At 40.2% G+C, this 17,231-nt stretch overlaps 1 protein-coding gene across 1 annotated transcript; it reads right to left on the bottom strand.

Annotated features, from left to right (window-relative positions):
- Positions 1-899: 899 nt before the first annotated feature.
- On the bottom strand, positions 900-14,948 carry TMEM14A (transmembrane protein 14A). Its single transcript, XM_037844178.1, has 5 exons — positions 14,871-14,948; positions 9,133-9,218; positions 5,373-5,474; positions 3,794-3,881; positions 900-1,029 (listed from the first exon to the last, which is right to left on the bottom strand). The coding sequence occupies exons 2-5, from the start codon at positions 9,200-9,202 to the stop codon at positions 990-992; spliced, it is 300 nt and encodes a 99-aa protein (XP_037700106.1). The 5' UTR covers positions 9,203-9,218; positions 14,871-14,948; the 3' UTR covers positions 900-989.
- Between the last annotated feature and the right edge of the window lie 2,283 nt (positions 14,949-17,231).

Here is a 17,231-nt window from a genome sequence, read left to right on the forward strand (position 1 = left end):
ATACACAGCCAACAGGACCAGAATTGCAGATTTTTAGAGTTGTAAGGGGACTTGGAGATCATTTACTCCGAATTCCTCTTTAAGGATGAAAAACTGAGTACCAGCTAGAAATACTGACTTTCCGGAGAATATGTAACCAGTCAATTGAAGAAACAGGCTGGGACTCAGGTTTCCTGATGTTTAATCTGTGGCTTAAAAGTACAGATTGAACTAGGATAGTGGAAGTGCTAACTATGCCTAAAAATGAAGTGGCATTTTGAGTTAAAATCATTTTTGTTTCAGAATTATTACCATCTCTCAGAGAAAAAAAATACCTCTGCTACGGAGGAAGAGGTAGATTTTTGGTGTAAATAACTCCCTCTCAACCCGTTTCATTAATAACTGAACATTTAAATGTCAAAGATCATTTGAATATATAGAGAAGACACTAAAATGAAAGAAAAGGGTTTGAAACTGAATGTCTTTTATTTGAATACTAAATAACATTCTGTTAGTATACAGAGTGTGCTGAGGATGGAACTTTTCAAAGGAAAAAAATAACACTGGCAAAATTTCAGTTAAAATGGAAAAAATCTAATTTCTGATAATTTCTAATATAATACAAATGACAAGTAGATACAATAAATTAGCATTCCATTATCTAATAAACTGTAGTTTAGTTTAAACTTACTTGAGACATTAGTATTTAGAATGTCAAAAAAATACCACATATATAAAAATAGATTGTAAATAAAAGGCAGTGTATTATGATTCATTAAACACCTGTAATGATAACAGTGCTTGACAATTAGAAAACTGTTACAGTTTTTGTTTACAAAACAAAACAAAACACCTCAAACTCGTGTTCATATTAGAGGTGACAGTTATCTTGTTCCTAACATAAAAGAAAACAACTGATATTTCATATTGAAACTTATCTTTTAAATACAGAGTATGCTCTGCTGCTACAGTGGAATGACATGAATTCAGTTCTTATTTCCTCTGGATTCTCAAAGCAGCAATAAGACAAGTCTCAGAATCATCATGAGGCTGGATCAAAACAAAAGAAAGGCATATAACTCAGTGAAACCTAGGGTGCTCAACGATTGTGATGAAAGGTACAAGTATGTTTTTACATGAGGTAGAACAAATGAATGTCAACACTGCAAGGTGTTAAAAATAGGGTGGGATTGGGGGGAAAATACAATCAATGCAAACTACAGACTATAATTAACAGAAACATTGTATTATACTTCCTTTAATATAAGAAAGGCAATATATCAAAGCTAAATGCATATGGGGGTGGGGGAGAGACAGGGGAAGGGTATGGGACTCTTGGCATTGGTGATGTTGTCCTGACTCTTTATTCTACTTTAGTTTAATGCTATCTTGCCTTTTGTGGCTTCCTAGCTTTTATGTTTTGTTTTGTTTTTTCTCTCTTTTTCTTTTTCTTTTGTCTCTCTACCTTCTTTGACTCTTCCTCCTTCTCTGTGGAAGAAATGGAGATGTCCTTATATAGATAGTGGTGATGGTGGTGAATACATAAATACGTGACTATATAGGGAACCATCAGTTGTTTACTTAGGACGGAATGTATGGTATGTGAACAAAACCATCTTAAAAAAAAAATGGGTGACGAAGAAACCTTGGGGCACTATATTGAGTGAAATAAGACAGACACATAAAGACAATATTGCCAGGTCTCACTGATATGAACTAATTATAATTTGTAAAGTCATAGACATGAAATATAAGTTACCAGGATATAGAACAAGGCTAAATAATGGGGAGCGGTTGCTTATTATGAGCAGAATGTTCAACTAGGGTGAACTTAAACGTCTGGAAATGGACAGAGGTGACAGGAGCACATTATGAGAATAACTAACAGTGCTGAAAGGTGTGTGAAGGTGGTAGAAAGGATAAGCTCAGAGTCACATATGTCACCAGAAGGCAGGTTGGAGGTTAAAAGATGGGAATGTATAAAACAGTGAATCTTGTGGTAGACAAGGTCTGTGATTAACTGTACAAATATTACAACTCTCTCTCATAAACTAGAACAAATGTATGACACTATAACTAGAAGTTGATAATAGAGGGGCATATAGGAAAAAAATATATACCTATTGCAAACTATATACTACAGTTAGTAGTATTTTAACATTCTTTCATCAACAGTAACAAATGTACTATACCAATGCTATGAATCAATAATGGAGGGGGGTGGTTAGGGGTATGGGAGGATTTGAGTTTCCTTTTTTTTGTCTTTATTTCTTTTCTGGAGTAATGAAAATGTTCTAAAAATTGAAAAAAAATTTTGGTGATGGGTGCACAGCTGTATGATGGTACCATGGGCAACTGATTGTACACTTTGGATCTTTGGATAATTGTATGGTATGTGAACAATCTCAATTAAAAAAAAAAAGAAAAGAAAGAAAGGCAAAGGGAGGGTCACTCTGTTTACTAACTTCCCAGACATGACCAAACTAGCCACTTAAAAGTGCTCACTGACTAAATGAAAAAAATCAGAACTCACTGTTCTGAAAATGTGGAATGAGGATTTATGAATGAGAGGTTTGGAAAGAAGCACAAAACTTTGAAAAGCTAGTAAAGTAAAGCAACTTGAAAAAATACTCCAGGAGCAACTTTGGGGGAGTTATTATAACAATCTCAGCTACTTTCCATTATCTACTTCCTATCTTCTCTTCTTGTGATCCATAAACCCTATTTCTCATGCTTCCCAACACCAAATACAATTTTTAGAACAGGGCAATCTATAACTAAAAGTGGTTCTTTGTAATTGTGTTTTTTCCTTAGTCAAAAACACAATACATCATCATAGTAGAAAATTCTACATGAAAGTAGAAAGAAGAAAATTAAGATAACTCATTACCTTACCAGCCAGAGAGAAACACTATTAACTTTGAGGTATTTCCTTCCTATCTTGTTTTTGTTATACACACACTTTTTTAAAAAATGAGATCATACTATATTTGGTTGTTTTCTATCCTGTTTTTCTCTCTTAGTATGTCATTAAGATTTTCCAATGTCACTAAAAGCTTTTGAAAATATGACATGAAATGCCTGCCCAACATTCCATTAAATTGACATAACACTTACTGAAACATTTCCTTCCTGGTGAACTTTAGGCTGTTTCTAATTTTTCAGTTTATCATGTTTTCCATTAGAAACAAAGTTGCAATGAACATCAGTTTTTGTGTCCATCTCATTATTTATTTGGAATAAATTCCCCAAAGTGAAACTATATATCAAAGGAAATGTACCTTTTTTTAAATGGCTTTCAACATATAAAGGCAGCTTCCACAGGGAATGAAAAATGTTACCTCTAAATTTTTATTTGAAAATATGCTTATTCTCATGGATAGACTTACTGGCAGGATCAAATTAAGAGACATGAGGCCCCCTATTTATTTTGTTAAGAAATACTAAGTTTTTTCTCTCTTACAAACTCAAAATATCTGTAGCAGACTGTCAATTTGTCCAACTCTCTAAGAGAGACTGAGTATTAGATTTAAATAAATACATTTACTGTTTCAGGTGGGTGAATCTTAATTCTTAAAAGGGTGTGTACAGGTGATCAGATACAATAGAAACACTAAGCATATCCGATAAAAATGTTGATATGCCTATCAGGAAACCAAAGACCAACTAAATCCATGCTATTTTAAGGTTCTTATAGACATGCTTACCATAATAAATATTACTTCAACATTTTAAACTTAAACTGATTTTTGCCAAAAATGAATACTTCAAGATGATGACAGAAGTAATTATGGCTCAAAATAGCTGTTCTTACCTTAAACCTGCAACCAGCCCAGCTGGCATTATTTTCTTGGACCTCTTAAACCTCACACCCATGATGGTGGCCAGGAAGAAAGCCACAACTGAAAAACAGACCAATCCATGAACCAGAGTTTCAACCATGCTATCAATGCTTGCTTATGAAAAAAATGGGTGTCATTTCAGCTTTTTAATATCTACTGCCTGCTTTTCCCTCAAGGAATATAGCAAATATTATGCATAGCTTCTAAATTGTAATCTTCTTTAACAAAGAGCTATATTAAAATAGTTTATAAACTCATTCATCAGAAAGAAGCTTTCTGAATAAATGAACATGTTAAAATCCACTCTTGATATATCTTCAAAAAGAAAGCCTTTTTCCAATCTAAATGTCTACGTATAGGACACTCCTTGAGAACTAGGACTGTGTCTTATTCAACTTTATATGAGAAACACAGTTTACCCAGAACTTGGAGAGACATGCAATAAGTGTTGAGCTGAATGTAAGGAAAATAATTGGTTTTTTTTAAAAGTAAGATCTGATTAATAAAATAATACCAGGAAGAGGGCTGACTGCTTTTACTAAATAACAACTAAGTGATGATATTATATCCAGAAGTATTGTGGTAATCTTTTAGGAGCTGTACCAACAGGAATAGAAAGGTGTTTTTGTATGAGATTATGGCATTGATGCCACAATTTAAGAATAGTTTTCAAAGAAAAACTGATCACTGATATGAAAAATAAAATGACCGGTAATAAACAGAAGTGAAGTATTCATATTCAAATGCATATGAATAAACAAACCTCAGTATATCTTAATGATATTATCTTCTAATGCAATCTCATTATTAAAAATATCCCTAGTCCCCTATTTAAAATAAATAAAGCAAAACCACCAAATTTTTTTTCTTCCTCAAATACAGAACTGAGACAATTTTGTCTTCTTTCATTTGTGTTTTCTTCCATAACCCCACAGTGTCACTTTGAATAATAATCAAATCAAATAGAGATGATTTTCTTGGCTTAGTTTTCCAAACCTTCACTATATTTCTATTTCAAGCTAGACAAAAGAGAGCTGAGTGGCCTGGAGCTTTAGACACACCTAGCTTTCAGTTTGTTTTCTGTGATATTTCCCTATCAAGCCCAACAACGGAAGAAGCTAAAAAAGGGTCAACTTTGCTTTTCTAGATTAAGTCTTAAAGCAGAACAGTATCTAAAAGCTGTTTGCAAATTAAATAAAATAATGCAACAGTGCCTCTTTTTATTTATTTTCCACCACCACCACCAACAACAAAATATTCTAAATATACATTTACAAGAGTTAGAATATCTGGACTAATTCCCTGATTTTCCAAATTTTATTTTTTCAGTAACAAGTTTTACAGGAATAATTTTCTGAGTTGGAAGGCCTAGTAACAGTATTATTGTTTTTATCTGCTCTGCCTAGAAAGGAACAAGACGTGTTAAGCTCAACACCTGCATCTGGCCACTTGCCATTTGACTATATTTTTCCAATATATATATAGTATAGCTTATCAATAAAGTTATTCCAAGGTTCAATTCTCCATAACTGCAAAAAATGCATTACTTACACAGTGACATTTTTATATCTCGCTTGTCATTGGAGACACGGTAAGCTCCATAGCCAGCCAAAAATCCAACAAAAAGGCCAGCAATCAAAGATGGAACACCGCCTGGAAAAAAAAAAAAAAAAAAAAGATGAAGTCAGAAAGTAAGCCCCAAAATGAAACAAATTCATTCCTTTAAGTATGATGCATCTTCAAACATATTCCTACTTGGGCATTTTAAGTGGACAAAGCCATATTAAATATATGCCTGTTCATGGGTATTTATAAAAAATGACAATTTCATGCTGAATCCTAAATGCAAGGCAGAGAAACCCTGAATGCATAGAATGCAGGGATTAGAATATTGCTTCAGGGAATAAGAAAAGCTTCTTTGTAGTAGTGGTTTTGTTATTGACCGTATGATCTTGGGTGATTAGTTTGACTTCTTTATGCCTCTTTTCTGTGTTTTTTAGTCTATTTTCTTTGCCTCCATCTTTGTACTGTGAGGCTGGAAAAAATATGTTACAGAAGTATTTTTAGTTCATAAGAGTAGAGAGAGAGGTGCTGTATAAACCAAGTGTCAACCAAGTGATGGTTTTGTCTTGAATAATTACCAAGCTTTCAAGCCTTAAGGTCTAAGGACTCAGCAACCTCAACTATAGTAAGAAAAGGGAAGTGCTCCAAGTGGGGGCACTCCCAGCCTCCAGTCCATCCACATTCCCCACCAGGGCACTCCGAGCCTCCAGGCCATCCATGTGCCCTCCAGGGCACTCCGAACCCCCAGACCAGCCTTTCCCCCCACCAGGATACTCCCAGCCTCCAGGCCATCCACGTCCCCCACCAGGGCACTTCATGTGCACCAGGCAGTGAGCTACTGCTGGTGACACTATGAACAACACCCCCACAATCCTTACTTCTTTGGAACTTACCTTCCTATTTAGAATCTCTTGAAATGAAGTCCTTGGGGGTAGGGCCAAGATATCTCTATTTTTAAAATGTGTATAGAAAATCTGGATGTGTAGCCAAGGTATTTCACGTCAGTCTCCCCCACTCCCTTGTGAAAACCGTGTCTTTTTCCTCACCGCTGTTTTTGCAGGGCCCAGCACGGTAGCAGGTCCATAGTGAGCATTAGAGAAATACTGAATAAATGCATGACTGGGTGCTCCCTGCTACGGGTCATGCTTAAGCAGGAGACATCAGATAAGGATATAGTTAAGGAGATTCAAGCATTTCTTGAAATGTGGGGATAGGTCATCTTTAAGGTGTCTTCTCATCTAGGGGTCTATGATTTTCTATGAAGTTTTCTATACTGCTAGGACACTCGCCCTCCACAACCTCTTAAGCATGTGGAGGAAGTGGCAGTGTCCTCCCTGAGTTTCAGTGAGATCAGACAGGGGCAGGCTCGCCAGCAGCTCATGTGTACGAGGATTGGGGAAGCCCTGGGGAAAACTCATCCTGTGTGAGGAAGGAGCCCGGACCATGGGGTCTCCCTCCTGAGAAAGTTGCAGCTGATGAAGGGAGCCAGGATTCTGAGGAAAGCTTGGTGCTCATAGTGGGGACTATGAATAACGAACCTCCAAGTGTCCCCCTGCCCCTTCCTGGGATGCTGATCTGGGTAAGCCATGTTTCAGGACACTGTGTTGGATCACAGTCTAGGTGAGATCCTAGAAACATGAAATTGTCCTCGGAGCAGGACACCTGCCTGCAAACTCTTGTTCCTGCTCCTTCCTGGAGGAGCTGATGTGTCTCTTGCCTGAACTGGAGTATGCAGGGTTGAGGTTACACCCAGCGCTGGTACAGGAGAAGGCAGAGCAAGCCTTCTGGCCATTTTGGCTTTGGCCACTCAGTGCCACCTGGCCCAGAAAACACCTCAAAATCATAGTGTCTTCCTAGTCATACACCTATCTGGAGACCTATCTGGGAAGAGGGGTGAACTCAAAGTGGGCTTGGTGCTCAGGATCCTGAGCCCTGTCACCTTCAACACCTTGCTCCCCCTTCTTCTATCCCCAAACCAAGAAAGAACCTATCAGCCCCTCACTCTGACCCAACCTATATCTGACAGCTGATCTAGTTTAGGATTTGGATCTATTTGTATGCTCTCACCACACACCATCTGACAATACATCTTTAACGTACATGACATAATTCTCAATAACTGTCCCTTGGGTGGGTCTCCTGGACCAGCTGCCTGGCCTCATGCCTAGGGAAGCTCCAAGTACAGAGCAGAAGCAGAAGCAATAAGAACAGGAAACCTTTACTCTGTGCCAGGCACTATGTGAAAGCGCTACACGTCTTCTCTCATTTAATCCTAACAACTGTATGAGGCGGTGACTTTAATATTAGTCCCCATTTAACAAATGGGGATTAGAGGTCCAGAAGTTAAAACAGCTCACCTATGTACCACAGCTACTTAGCGAATGGTAGTGTCAAGATTAGAACTTGGGAATGCCTGATCCTGTGACTTGTGCTCTTAACTCATGTTATCCTATAAGAATGGACTTCGTTGGGAACACACAAATCCCCAGGGGCTTCCAGCATCACTTAGTGGGGGGCTCTTATAGGAAGCCAAGGACCATATCATGCAGTTGGGCAATAAGCCCTTGAAATCAGAGCCCTCACTGCTAATGCAAATTCATTTGTTCCCACCAGGTGGAAAAATCTGAAGAGGCTTGGGCTGGAATAATGAAGTACTGCCCCTCCTACCCCACTCTGCTCCAGCACGCATATACACACACATGCATACAAACACTCATTTCTCCCCATCCCTCAGGCAAAAATGTTCAGATGTTCTTTTCTGCTCTTTTATTTAGACAGGTCTTTGGCAATGAGAAAGTGTTTTTCAATAACAATCCCAGCAGGATTTGAAACTGAGTCCTCTTTAAAGTAGACTATGAAATACCAACTTTTAAGTAATTGTTTGCAGATCTAGGGTTGGAGCCATCATTTTTTCCCCCATCAAATACATATCTACAACGATAAACCCACTGAGAGAGAAAATGAGACCAATAAACAAAAAGCTAACTACATATGGGCAGGCTCTAAGGATCTTAGGAGATAATTGATTCTAACCAGCCAGGCTTCCCCAAGAACTGTGCTCTGGCCTCTGACTGTTTAGCAATCCCTAATGAAGAAAGAACTCTGATAACTGTACAGACCTGGCTTTTTCACTCAAAGTCAAGACCACTGATGTCACAAATATTAATACTCTTTGAAATACAATTTCATCTTTAAAACTTCATAAAAATAAAAGAAACAGAAACATGAGACATCTTGACTCTAAATGCCTCTACCTTAAAACAAAGTAAAATATGAAATCTTGACCTTCCATTTTCTCCATGAAAACCCTTTATGAACTGTTTTTTTATTATGTTTTTAATCCTCTTCTGGACAGTGATGAAGAGACAACTTCAAATATGATATGTAAATATTTGATTAATTTTCCTTTGTGACACACAATATCAATATAACACCACAATTATTTAAACAAACAAACAAAAATCCTCATCTGTTAATAAGCAAGTGGCCCTGGGGAAGTTAAATTGATTACTTATGTAACTGGCAGGTAAAATTAGAATTCTGTGACAGGGAGAGGCCCAAAACCCCACATTGGAACGCTCCATCATGTCCAGCCCCACAAAACCTGCTTCCTGCCACAAATCCCTTCCACCACCCTACCTCTAAGATGTCTTTAGCTTCTTGTCATATTCACAGACTTTAGGTGATCCTGGCTCTACCACCAACCCCCTGTCAAATCCCTTTGATCAAAAATTTGGTTCAGGTTTACCTCTCCGCTTATATCCCAAAATGCTTCCAAATGTCACGAGGGCTGCATAACCAAAACCGAGCAGGTCCATTGGCAAGGTTGCAATTCTAAAGCAAGGGCGAAGAGGCAAATTAGACAAAATAAAAAGAGGTTTGGGGATCAGGTTTATATAAGTGATATATGCATCTCACAGAATTACAGAAATTAATTTCTTTTGTCTCCTAAAGAAAGGGAGGTGAACACTTGGGCTCGATCTTCATCTATCCCCACAGTCAGCCACTGTCCCCCTATCCTCATCAACCACAAGCACACTCAGGGCCTCAAGTTGATTCTTCTTTGTCTGCCTTCAAGACCTGCCATACCCTCAGCTGTTTATTTCTATCCATCCACTTCTGCAAGCAAGATCTGTGCTCTGGTCAGCTGGGTCTGCCCACCAGACCATACCCTACAATCTCTACTTTTCACATCCATATCTGGAATGCCTTCCCTCTCTGCCACCTTCACAACCCCAACCACCATCTCTACACCCCTCCTCCCAGTGAACCTTCTCCTGTGATTTCTGCCCTTACGATTTACCTCCCAATCTCCTTACCCCTCTAGCCTGCACCACAGAACTGGTCTGCAGCAAATTGCTTCTTCCTCTTCTAAATTCCTTGACTTCAGCAACTTCATCTTATAATTCTTTCATATTTCCCTCCCCATTTCCCTCAATGTCTCTCATTCTCCCCCTACCAAGGAACAGAGAAGGGGTAAGATAGACATTTGTTTTTTGATTTAGCCAAAGATTCACTTTAAACATTTGCTTTGTCACTAGCTTTGTGGTGAGACAGCTCTTCTGTGGCGGCAGGGACAGGCATGCTTGATCAGTGGTAAATCACTAACAATGTAATGAAGCCCTGGCACGAAAGCCAATTGAATGATAATGATGTCCTATGTGCAACAGAGCAACAATCAAAACACATTTCAAGAGTTAAGAAGTCCCACTAAAATCCTGTCCACAAGTCTCCAAAATGTAGTAGAAATTGTGCTGGCTCTGGCTGGAGATTTGGGTAATGGTCAGTTGCTGGCTGTTGATCCTTGGGCCACACTCTCCTCCCCCAGAAAAGTGAGAGGAATGGAAGAGACTCATTCTAAAGTTCCTTGCAGCTTTTTAAATTCCAAGATTCCTGGTGGTGCTTTAATATCTTTTTTTTTTTATCTTCATTTTATTGAGATATATTCGCATACCACGCAGTCATACAAAACGAATCGTACTTTCGATTGTTCCCAGTACCATTACATAGTTGTACATTCATCACCTAAATCAATCCCTGACACCTTCATTAGCACACACACAAAAATAACAAGAATAATAATTAGAGTGAAAAAGAGCAATTGAAGTAAAAAAGAACACTGGGTACCTTTGTCTGTTTGTTTCCTTCCCCTATTTTTCTACTCATCCATCTATAAACTAGACAAAGTGGAGTGTGGTCCTTATGGCTTTCCCAATCCCATTGTCACCCCTCCTAAGCTACATTTTTATACAACTGTCTTCGAGATTCATGGGTTCTGGGTTGTAGTTTGATAGTTTCAGGTATCCACCACCAGCTACCCCAATTCTTTAGAACCTAAAAAGGGTTGTCTAAAGTGTACGTAAGAGTGCCCACCAGAGTGACCTCTCGGCTCCTTTTGGAATCTCTCTGCCACTGAAGCTTATTTCATTTCCTTTCACATCCCCCTTTTGGTCAAGAAGATGTTCTCCGTCCCACGATGCCAGGTCAACATTTCTCCCTGGGAGTCATATTCCACGTTGCCAGGGAGATTCACTCCCCTGGGTGTCTGATCCCACGTAGCGGGGAGGGCAGTGATTTCACCTGCCAAGTTGGCTTAGCTAGAGAGAGGGCCACATCTGAGCAACAAAGAGGCATTCGGGAGGGGGCTCTTAGGCACGATTATAGGGAGGCCTAGCCTCTCCTTTGCAGGTGCTTTAACATCTTAATGTTCTTATACCTCTGTCTCCTCCATGGGGAAAATAATCATCTTTGCATATATGAGGAACCATGTATGAGATTTCTTGTGTATTTCTTCAATTTTCTCACTGGTCGTTCATCATTTAGGCTAAACCAGTCTTTTATTTCCTGTAACAATTGGTAAATTTATTCTGAAGAACAGAAAAAGGGTTTTGAGTTGATTTCAGAGTGCAAGCTAGGACTTATTGTGAAGAAGGGTCTGAGGGAAGGGAGTCGGAGGCACGCGAGGGGATAATAGCACCAAAAAGGAGCCAACACTGAAAAATCCTCAACATCTGTAGGAAAGAGTTAAAACAAAAGATCTCATCTGTCCCAAGGACTGGTACGGTGGGATTTAACATGTAAGAAGGACCATTTGTTGACTGAAAGAAGAATAAACAAATAATGAGGATGATGATAATGTTTTTGAGAATTACCATGAGCTAGGCACCATTCTCAGTATATCTACATCAATTCATTTAATCATTACCATAACCCTATGAGGAAGTACTATCATTATTATCCCCATTTTCCAGATGAGGAACCTGAGACACAGAGAAGGCAGGCAACACTCCCGAGGTCACACAGCAGAGCCAAGATTTCAGAGTCAGGGAAGCCTCATTCCTCACCATTAAGTAATACTACCTCTGATAAGTGAGTTAGTTGGATGAAGAAATGAATATGCAAATAAAACTGATGTTCTTCAGAGTTCTTCAATTCTGGATTAATCAGTTCTACTTGGTCTAATGGTATGACCACAGTGTCCTGACTTGGATCCAGTGACTTACCATGTTCAGCCCTATGAGCATCTCATGCAGCCCTACTTACTATCCTACTATCTTTCTACCAGGAGCTAATGATATTCCACAGTGTATGCTTGGCTTTAAACCTAGCTGTGTAAACGAGGAACTTTCCTTAACCTCTCTGTAACTGTTTTTCCAGTTTTAAAATAGGGATAGTAAAAAACATCTCCCTCATAGGGTGGTTGTGAGAATTAAATGAATTATTATTGTAAAGCACTTAGGATAGTGCCTGCAGCATATAAAGCATTCAAAGAATATGACCTGCTCCAATAATAATGATTATTCTTCTCTTTCATCCTTATACCCATTTTTAAGCTTGATATGGGTAAGGCCATGTGCTGGTTTGGATGTATTAGGTCCCCCAAAATGCCATTATCTTTGATGCAGTCTTGTGTGGGCAGGAAACATATTGGCGTTGATTGGGTTGGGGACTTTTGATTGGATGTTTATGTGGAGATGTGATCACTCAACTGTAGGTGAGATCTTTCATTGGATAATTTCCATGGAGGTGTGGCCCCACCCATTCAGCATGGCCCTTGATTAGTTTATTAGAGCACTATATAAGCTCAGACAGAAGGAGTGAGCTTGCTACAGCCAAGAGGGACACTTTGAAGAATGCACAGAAGCTGAGAGAGTAGCTGCAGATGAGAGACAGTTTGAAGATGGCCGTTGAAAGCAGACTCTTGCTCTGGAGAAGCTAACACAGGACAAATGCCCCAAGAGCAACTGAGAGTGACATTCTGAAGAGGAGCTGTGGACTAGAGAGGAACGTCTTGAGAGAAAGCCATTTTGAAACCAGAACTTTGGAGCAGACACCAGCCAAGTGCCTTTCCAGCTGACAGGTTTTCCGGACACCACTGGCCATCCTCCAGTGAAGGTATCCGATTGTTGATGACTTACCTTGGACACTTTATGGCCTTAAGACTGTAACTTTGTAACCAAATAAACCCCCTTTATAAAAGCCAATCCATTTCTGGTGTTGTGCATCCCAGCAGCATTAGCAAACTAGAACAGGCCATTACTATTTCAACATACTGAGGAAGCAATTGAAGTAAGGGGAATTTATGATTCAGACATTAAATAAAACAAACTATAATATTAAAAGCAACTTATATTCATACTCAATTCCATTTAATAACTATTTATTGAGTGTTTTCTTTGTGTAAGGCAATAAGGAAGCAAAGAAAGAAAGAAAGAAAGAAAAAAAAGCCCTAAGAAAGGAGATAGGGCTGGTGGGAAAGACAGGGCCAAACCACCCATGTAAGTAAGGGAGGCAGGATTCCGCCCTAAGAACAGTGAGAGATCAATAAAGGGAGTGTAACAATCAGACTTAAATTTCAGAAAGCACTTCCTAGCTGCAGTAGTGAAAGATGGGCTGAAGCAAAGTGAGGCAGGGAGATAAGCTGGGAGGCTGATGCGATTGAATAATCAAGAGATGATGGTAGCCTGACCAGGGACACAGCAATGAGGATGGAGAGTCATGGATGGATTTGAGAAAGGTTCAGGAGGAAGAATCAACAGGCCTGGATGTGGAGAGTGAGGGAAGGATGAGTCAGAGATGACTCACCTCTTAATTTCTAGCTTAGACCACTTGACCAGGGCAGGGAAGCCTTGGTGCTTTTCCCTGAGACAGGGAACACTGGAGCAGACAGGGGTGGGGGTAGGGGGATCAGGAATGATGACACCTGTTTGAACATATTCAGTCTGACATACCCAACACAGTCAGGAAAACACCCTTATGTACGGATCTGAAGCTCATGAGAGAGATAATTCATTATCAAGTAGTTAATTGGGGATTACTAATTTTCTTAAACCAACCAGCCGTTTGAAGTGCTGATTATTCTCCCTCCTCTAAGAACCCCTAGCTCTTTCTCTGAACCTCTTTTGGGAGCCCATCTCCTTCTAACAGCTGTAGTTACTTATTTTGGGCTTACCTCTCCTCTCAGCTAATTGGAGTCCAGGCTCAATTGATCTTTGTCCTCATAGCATCAAGCACACTGCACTGCACAAAGCAGGTGCTTAGTAAATACTTGTTGGATGAATGAATGAGTGAACAGCTTCCACCTTAAGACATTAAATGTTCTATCCTTCAGTATAGCTCCATTGCCAGGAAATACTTAGTCCCTTAATCTTCTGCATGAACTGAGCGTTGTTCTAGGGAGTTAAAATAAACCTATTCCCAATCCTTGCAAGGCGTTTCTGTTCTCACAGAGAAAATCGAGACCTAGAGCAAATACTCGTGCTCCCTTTGTACAGCGGCACTCATAGCAGAGGCTGCGTTACCTTGACAAGGATGGGGGAGGTAACAATATCATCACAAAAAATGTTGCTCGGGACTCGGGAAAGCATGAAAACATCTTGGGTGCAATGCAGTAAAATAATTTACTGCACCGCGTACCAAATCAGGTGTCAGGGCCCTGCCTTACTCCAGCCCCAAGTTCTCCAAAATTTGGGGAACGCAAGAGATTTTCCGTGAGCTGCTAAATAAAAAGCATTTTCATATGCTAAGAATATCAACAATCTACCGTAGAGCTCCCTGCGTCACGAAAGATATTTTCGAGTGAAGTCTGGGTGGTGCTGGAAAGGTTAAAACCCTGACAGCATTTTTGTAATGATCCGTGAGCCTCACTTCCTTCCCCTTCCCTCTCTAGCCCCAGGAAGGTAGGAGGGAGGACAGGTTTGATACTGAAGATCATGAGAAGGAAAAAATTCAGGAACTCCCAAGAGGAAGAGAGAAGCGATCCCTGGGAATGCAGGCCCATCCCCTGCAAAATCACCTGCCTGGTGTAGGGATGTCGAGCGGGACTGAAGGCGCCGGCTTAGCAGAGCCCCCTTTATTTCCGGGCCTTTGCAAGAAAATGCAAGGTGGGAGGTCCCGAATGAGGGATGCACAGTTCCCCTGCAGCCCGAGCCCTCCCCGCATCCGCGAAGAGAAACGTAGGGGGCCTGTTTGGGGCAAGCATCTTACCTGGTGCCGGAAGCTGTACAGGCCGCCCCGTCTTCCGTCTCTGCGTCCTGAACTCCCCAGTTCTGCTCGGGCCGCGCCTCCCTGCGGCGCGCATGCGCTACGCCCTTCCCTCGCCTTCCCTCATTCCCGCCCCGCCCAGGTACGCCGGGCGGACCTGTAGAGCCCCGCGAGCTTGTAGTGGTCGGACCGGAGGTGTTGGGATCTGCTGCCTCCGGTGGGACTGCGTGGGATGGGCAGACATACCCAAGGGGTGGGGCTGCGTGTGACAGGGATCCCAGAAGGTAAATCATTTTTGACAATGAAGGTTATTTATCATTTAAGGGACATTTTTGGACTTGGGTAATAATTTTACATACTCTCCAGAAAATTGTCCCCATTTTCAGTGGAGGAAGCTAAAGTTCCAAAGTCGCAGCTCCTAAACGGGGTATAAAGGTTAGAATCCACGTTTGTCTGGTTGCAAAGCCCAAGAACCCTTCATTACACCACACCCATCTATAGGGTCATCTAAATGTGAATGGGAGATCAGGATGCTAGTTTTATATTCCAGGCCCAAGATTTGCTGGGCTTAGACATCTAGGGGGAAAGATATAGAATCCCAGAGTTGAAAAGTGGTTTAAATTTATCTACTCCCAGTATAACTCTTTTCTCGGGAATGAAGGTCAGGTTAGCTTGAAAATATGCCTCCAGGTTAACTTCTACTCATCTCATTCCTGTTTTGCCTTCTAGGCCACAGACAATAACTCTAACTCTCTTCCTTGTAACAGCCCTTCAGAAAATTTAAGGCTGTCATTTAGGATTCATTAAACAGCTCTAGGACTGCTGTGTGGCTGGAATTATAGCAGAATTCCTTTAAAAATATATCTGAGAATACATGAAATCTTTTTTTCACAAAATTTATTCCTTATGTTTAAAAGTGCTTTGAGGGTGGAGTGGGGAAAGGTGTTTCAGGAAAGTAATGTAACTGTATCTAATTTATGAGAAGCCTAGGGAGTTAAAATTCCTCAAGATTCACAGAAGAGTGAATGGGCAAGGCACTGGAATCTGGAAGGGAAGTGGTAGTTCAAACTTGAGTTTGGCTCTGAGTTCTTCTGGCTCTACTTTCCATCCCCTTCTATGCCCATTCTTAATCCAGCCTCCTCCCTCTCTCTCCTGAGACACCCAGGACACTCTCCCTATTCAGAATCAACAAACCCTCTCGGAAGGCCTCAGTGTTATCAACTGATGTGATCCTGGACCTCGGTGCAGGATTTATAAGATGTGGCTCTGATTAGATGGTCTCTCAGATCCTCTCCACCCCTGCCACTAGAGTATTATAGGCTGAAAACAGCCTCATATTATTCCCACTCAGGGCATTTCTCCTTAAATCTAAACAGATTTTTTGTAAATTATGGGAACTCCATACTCTTGGACGCGTGGAAACAGGAGGGTTTTTAGGCAAAAGGTCATTCTCCACTCAACTCATATCATCAGCTGCTGCTTGCTCCATGTGATGGAAAGGCTGGAGCATGCAGGGAGGGTGCAGCAAAGCCTTTGCACCTCTACCTATTTGTAAAGAATTCTATTCATGAAAGCTTTTTGATGTGTCATTGACCCCTTTGGCAGTCTGGAGAAATGCATAAAACAAAATACACATGATTGTGAAGGAAGGCAATTTTATTGAAATAGTTATCAAATTATTAAACATATAATTCTGTGATGTAGTAATAGATGTGCTTCTTTATTAACATTAAATTATAAGGGATGGGTCTAATAATTACCATAATTTCACAATAGTGATGCACATAAATGATATCTTGATGTGTCTGTAACATCTATGATTTCTGGCAAGTCACGGGTTCTGCTAATCCTGCTGTGGTTTGTTGCCTATGTTCCTAATGGAAAGAAATGCTAAACTAAAATTTGTTAGAGGTTAGTGAAAAGAGAAATTTCTTTTTTCCTCCAAGTTCTCAGACTCTCTGAATTCTATCCTCAGACAATCACTGGGTTTATAGACCTCAAATTAAGAACCCCAATCTATAGTAATTAGTGTTTTGATAAGTTGTATTTAGGAATCAGAGAAATGGAGTGAGTGGTAGAGAGCCTAACAGAACTAGCTGCTCTAGCAGGACTTCACAGATGTTTACCCTTTGCCGAAAGCTCTGTAGAACCTGTACCTGCTCCTCATTTACAAATGTTCAGAAACTGTTTGTATCAGTTCTTCCAGGGACTCCCTAGCTTTGAGAGATTGATTCATAAAAACCCAAATCAAAAGGGACTTACTGACCTAAAAAACAACAACAACAACAAAAAAACACCACTTCAGGGCCTTGATGCATCTCTCCTGCCAGATCCCACATAGCTACTGATTTAGGCCTATGGTTA

The sequence above is a fragment of the Choloepus didactylus genome, chromosome 7 (genome assembly GCF_015220235.1).
Source record: "Choloepus didactylus isolate mChoDid1 chromosome 7, mChoDid1.pri, whole genome shotgun sequence".
NCBI lineage: Eukaryota > Metazoa > Chordata > Mammalia > Pilosa > Megalonychidae > Choloepus > Choloepus didactylus.

Bases quoted from the DNA above. Each gene is read 5' to 3' on its own strand.
- TMEM14A (XM_037844178.1), bottom strand. From the start codon at position 9,202: ATGGACCTGCTCGGTTTTGGTTATGCAGCCCTCGTGACATTTGGAAGC. The intron at 3,882-5,372 runs GTAAGTAATGCA...TCTGTTTTTCAG, and splicing joins AGATATAAAAATGTCACTGT to TTGTGGCTTTCTTCCTGGCC. The intron at 1,030-3,793 runs GTAAGAACAGCT...GTTTTGATCCAG, and splicing joins GGGCTGGTTGCAGGTTTAAG to CCTCATGATGATTCTGAGAC.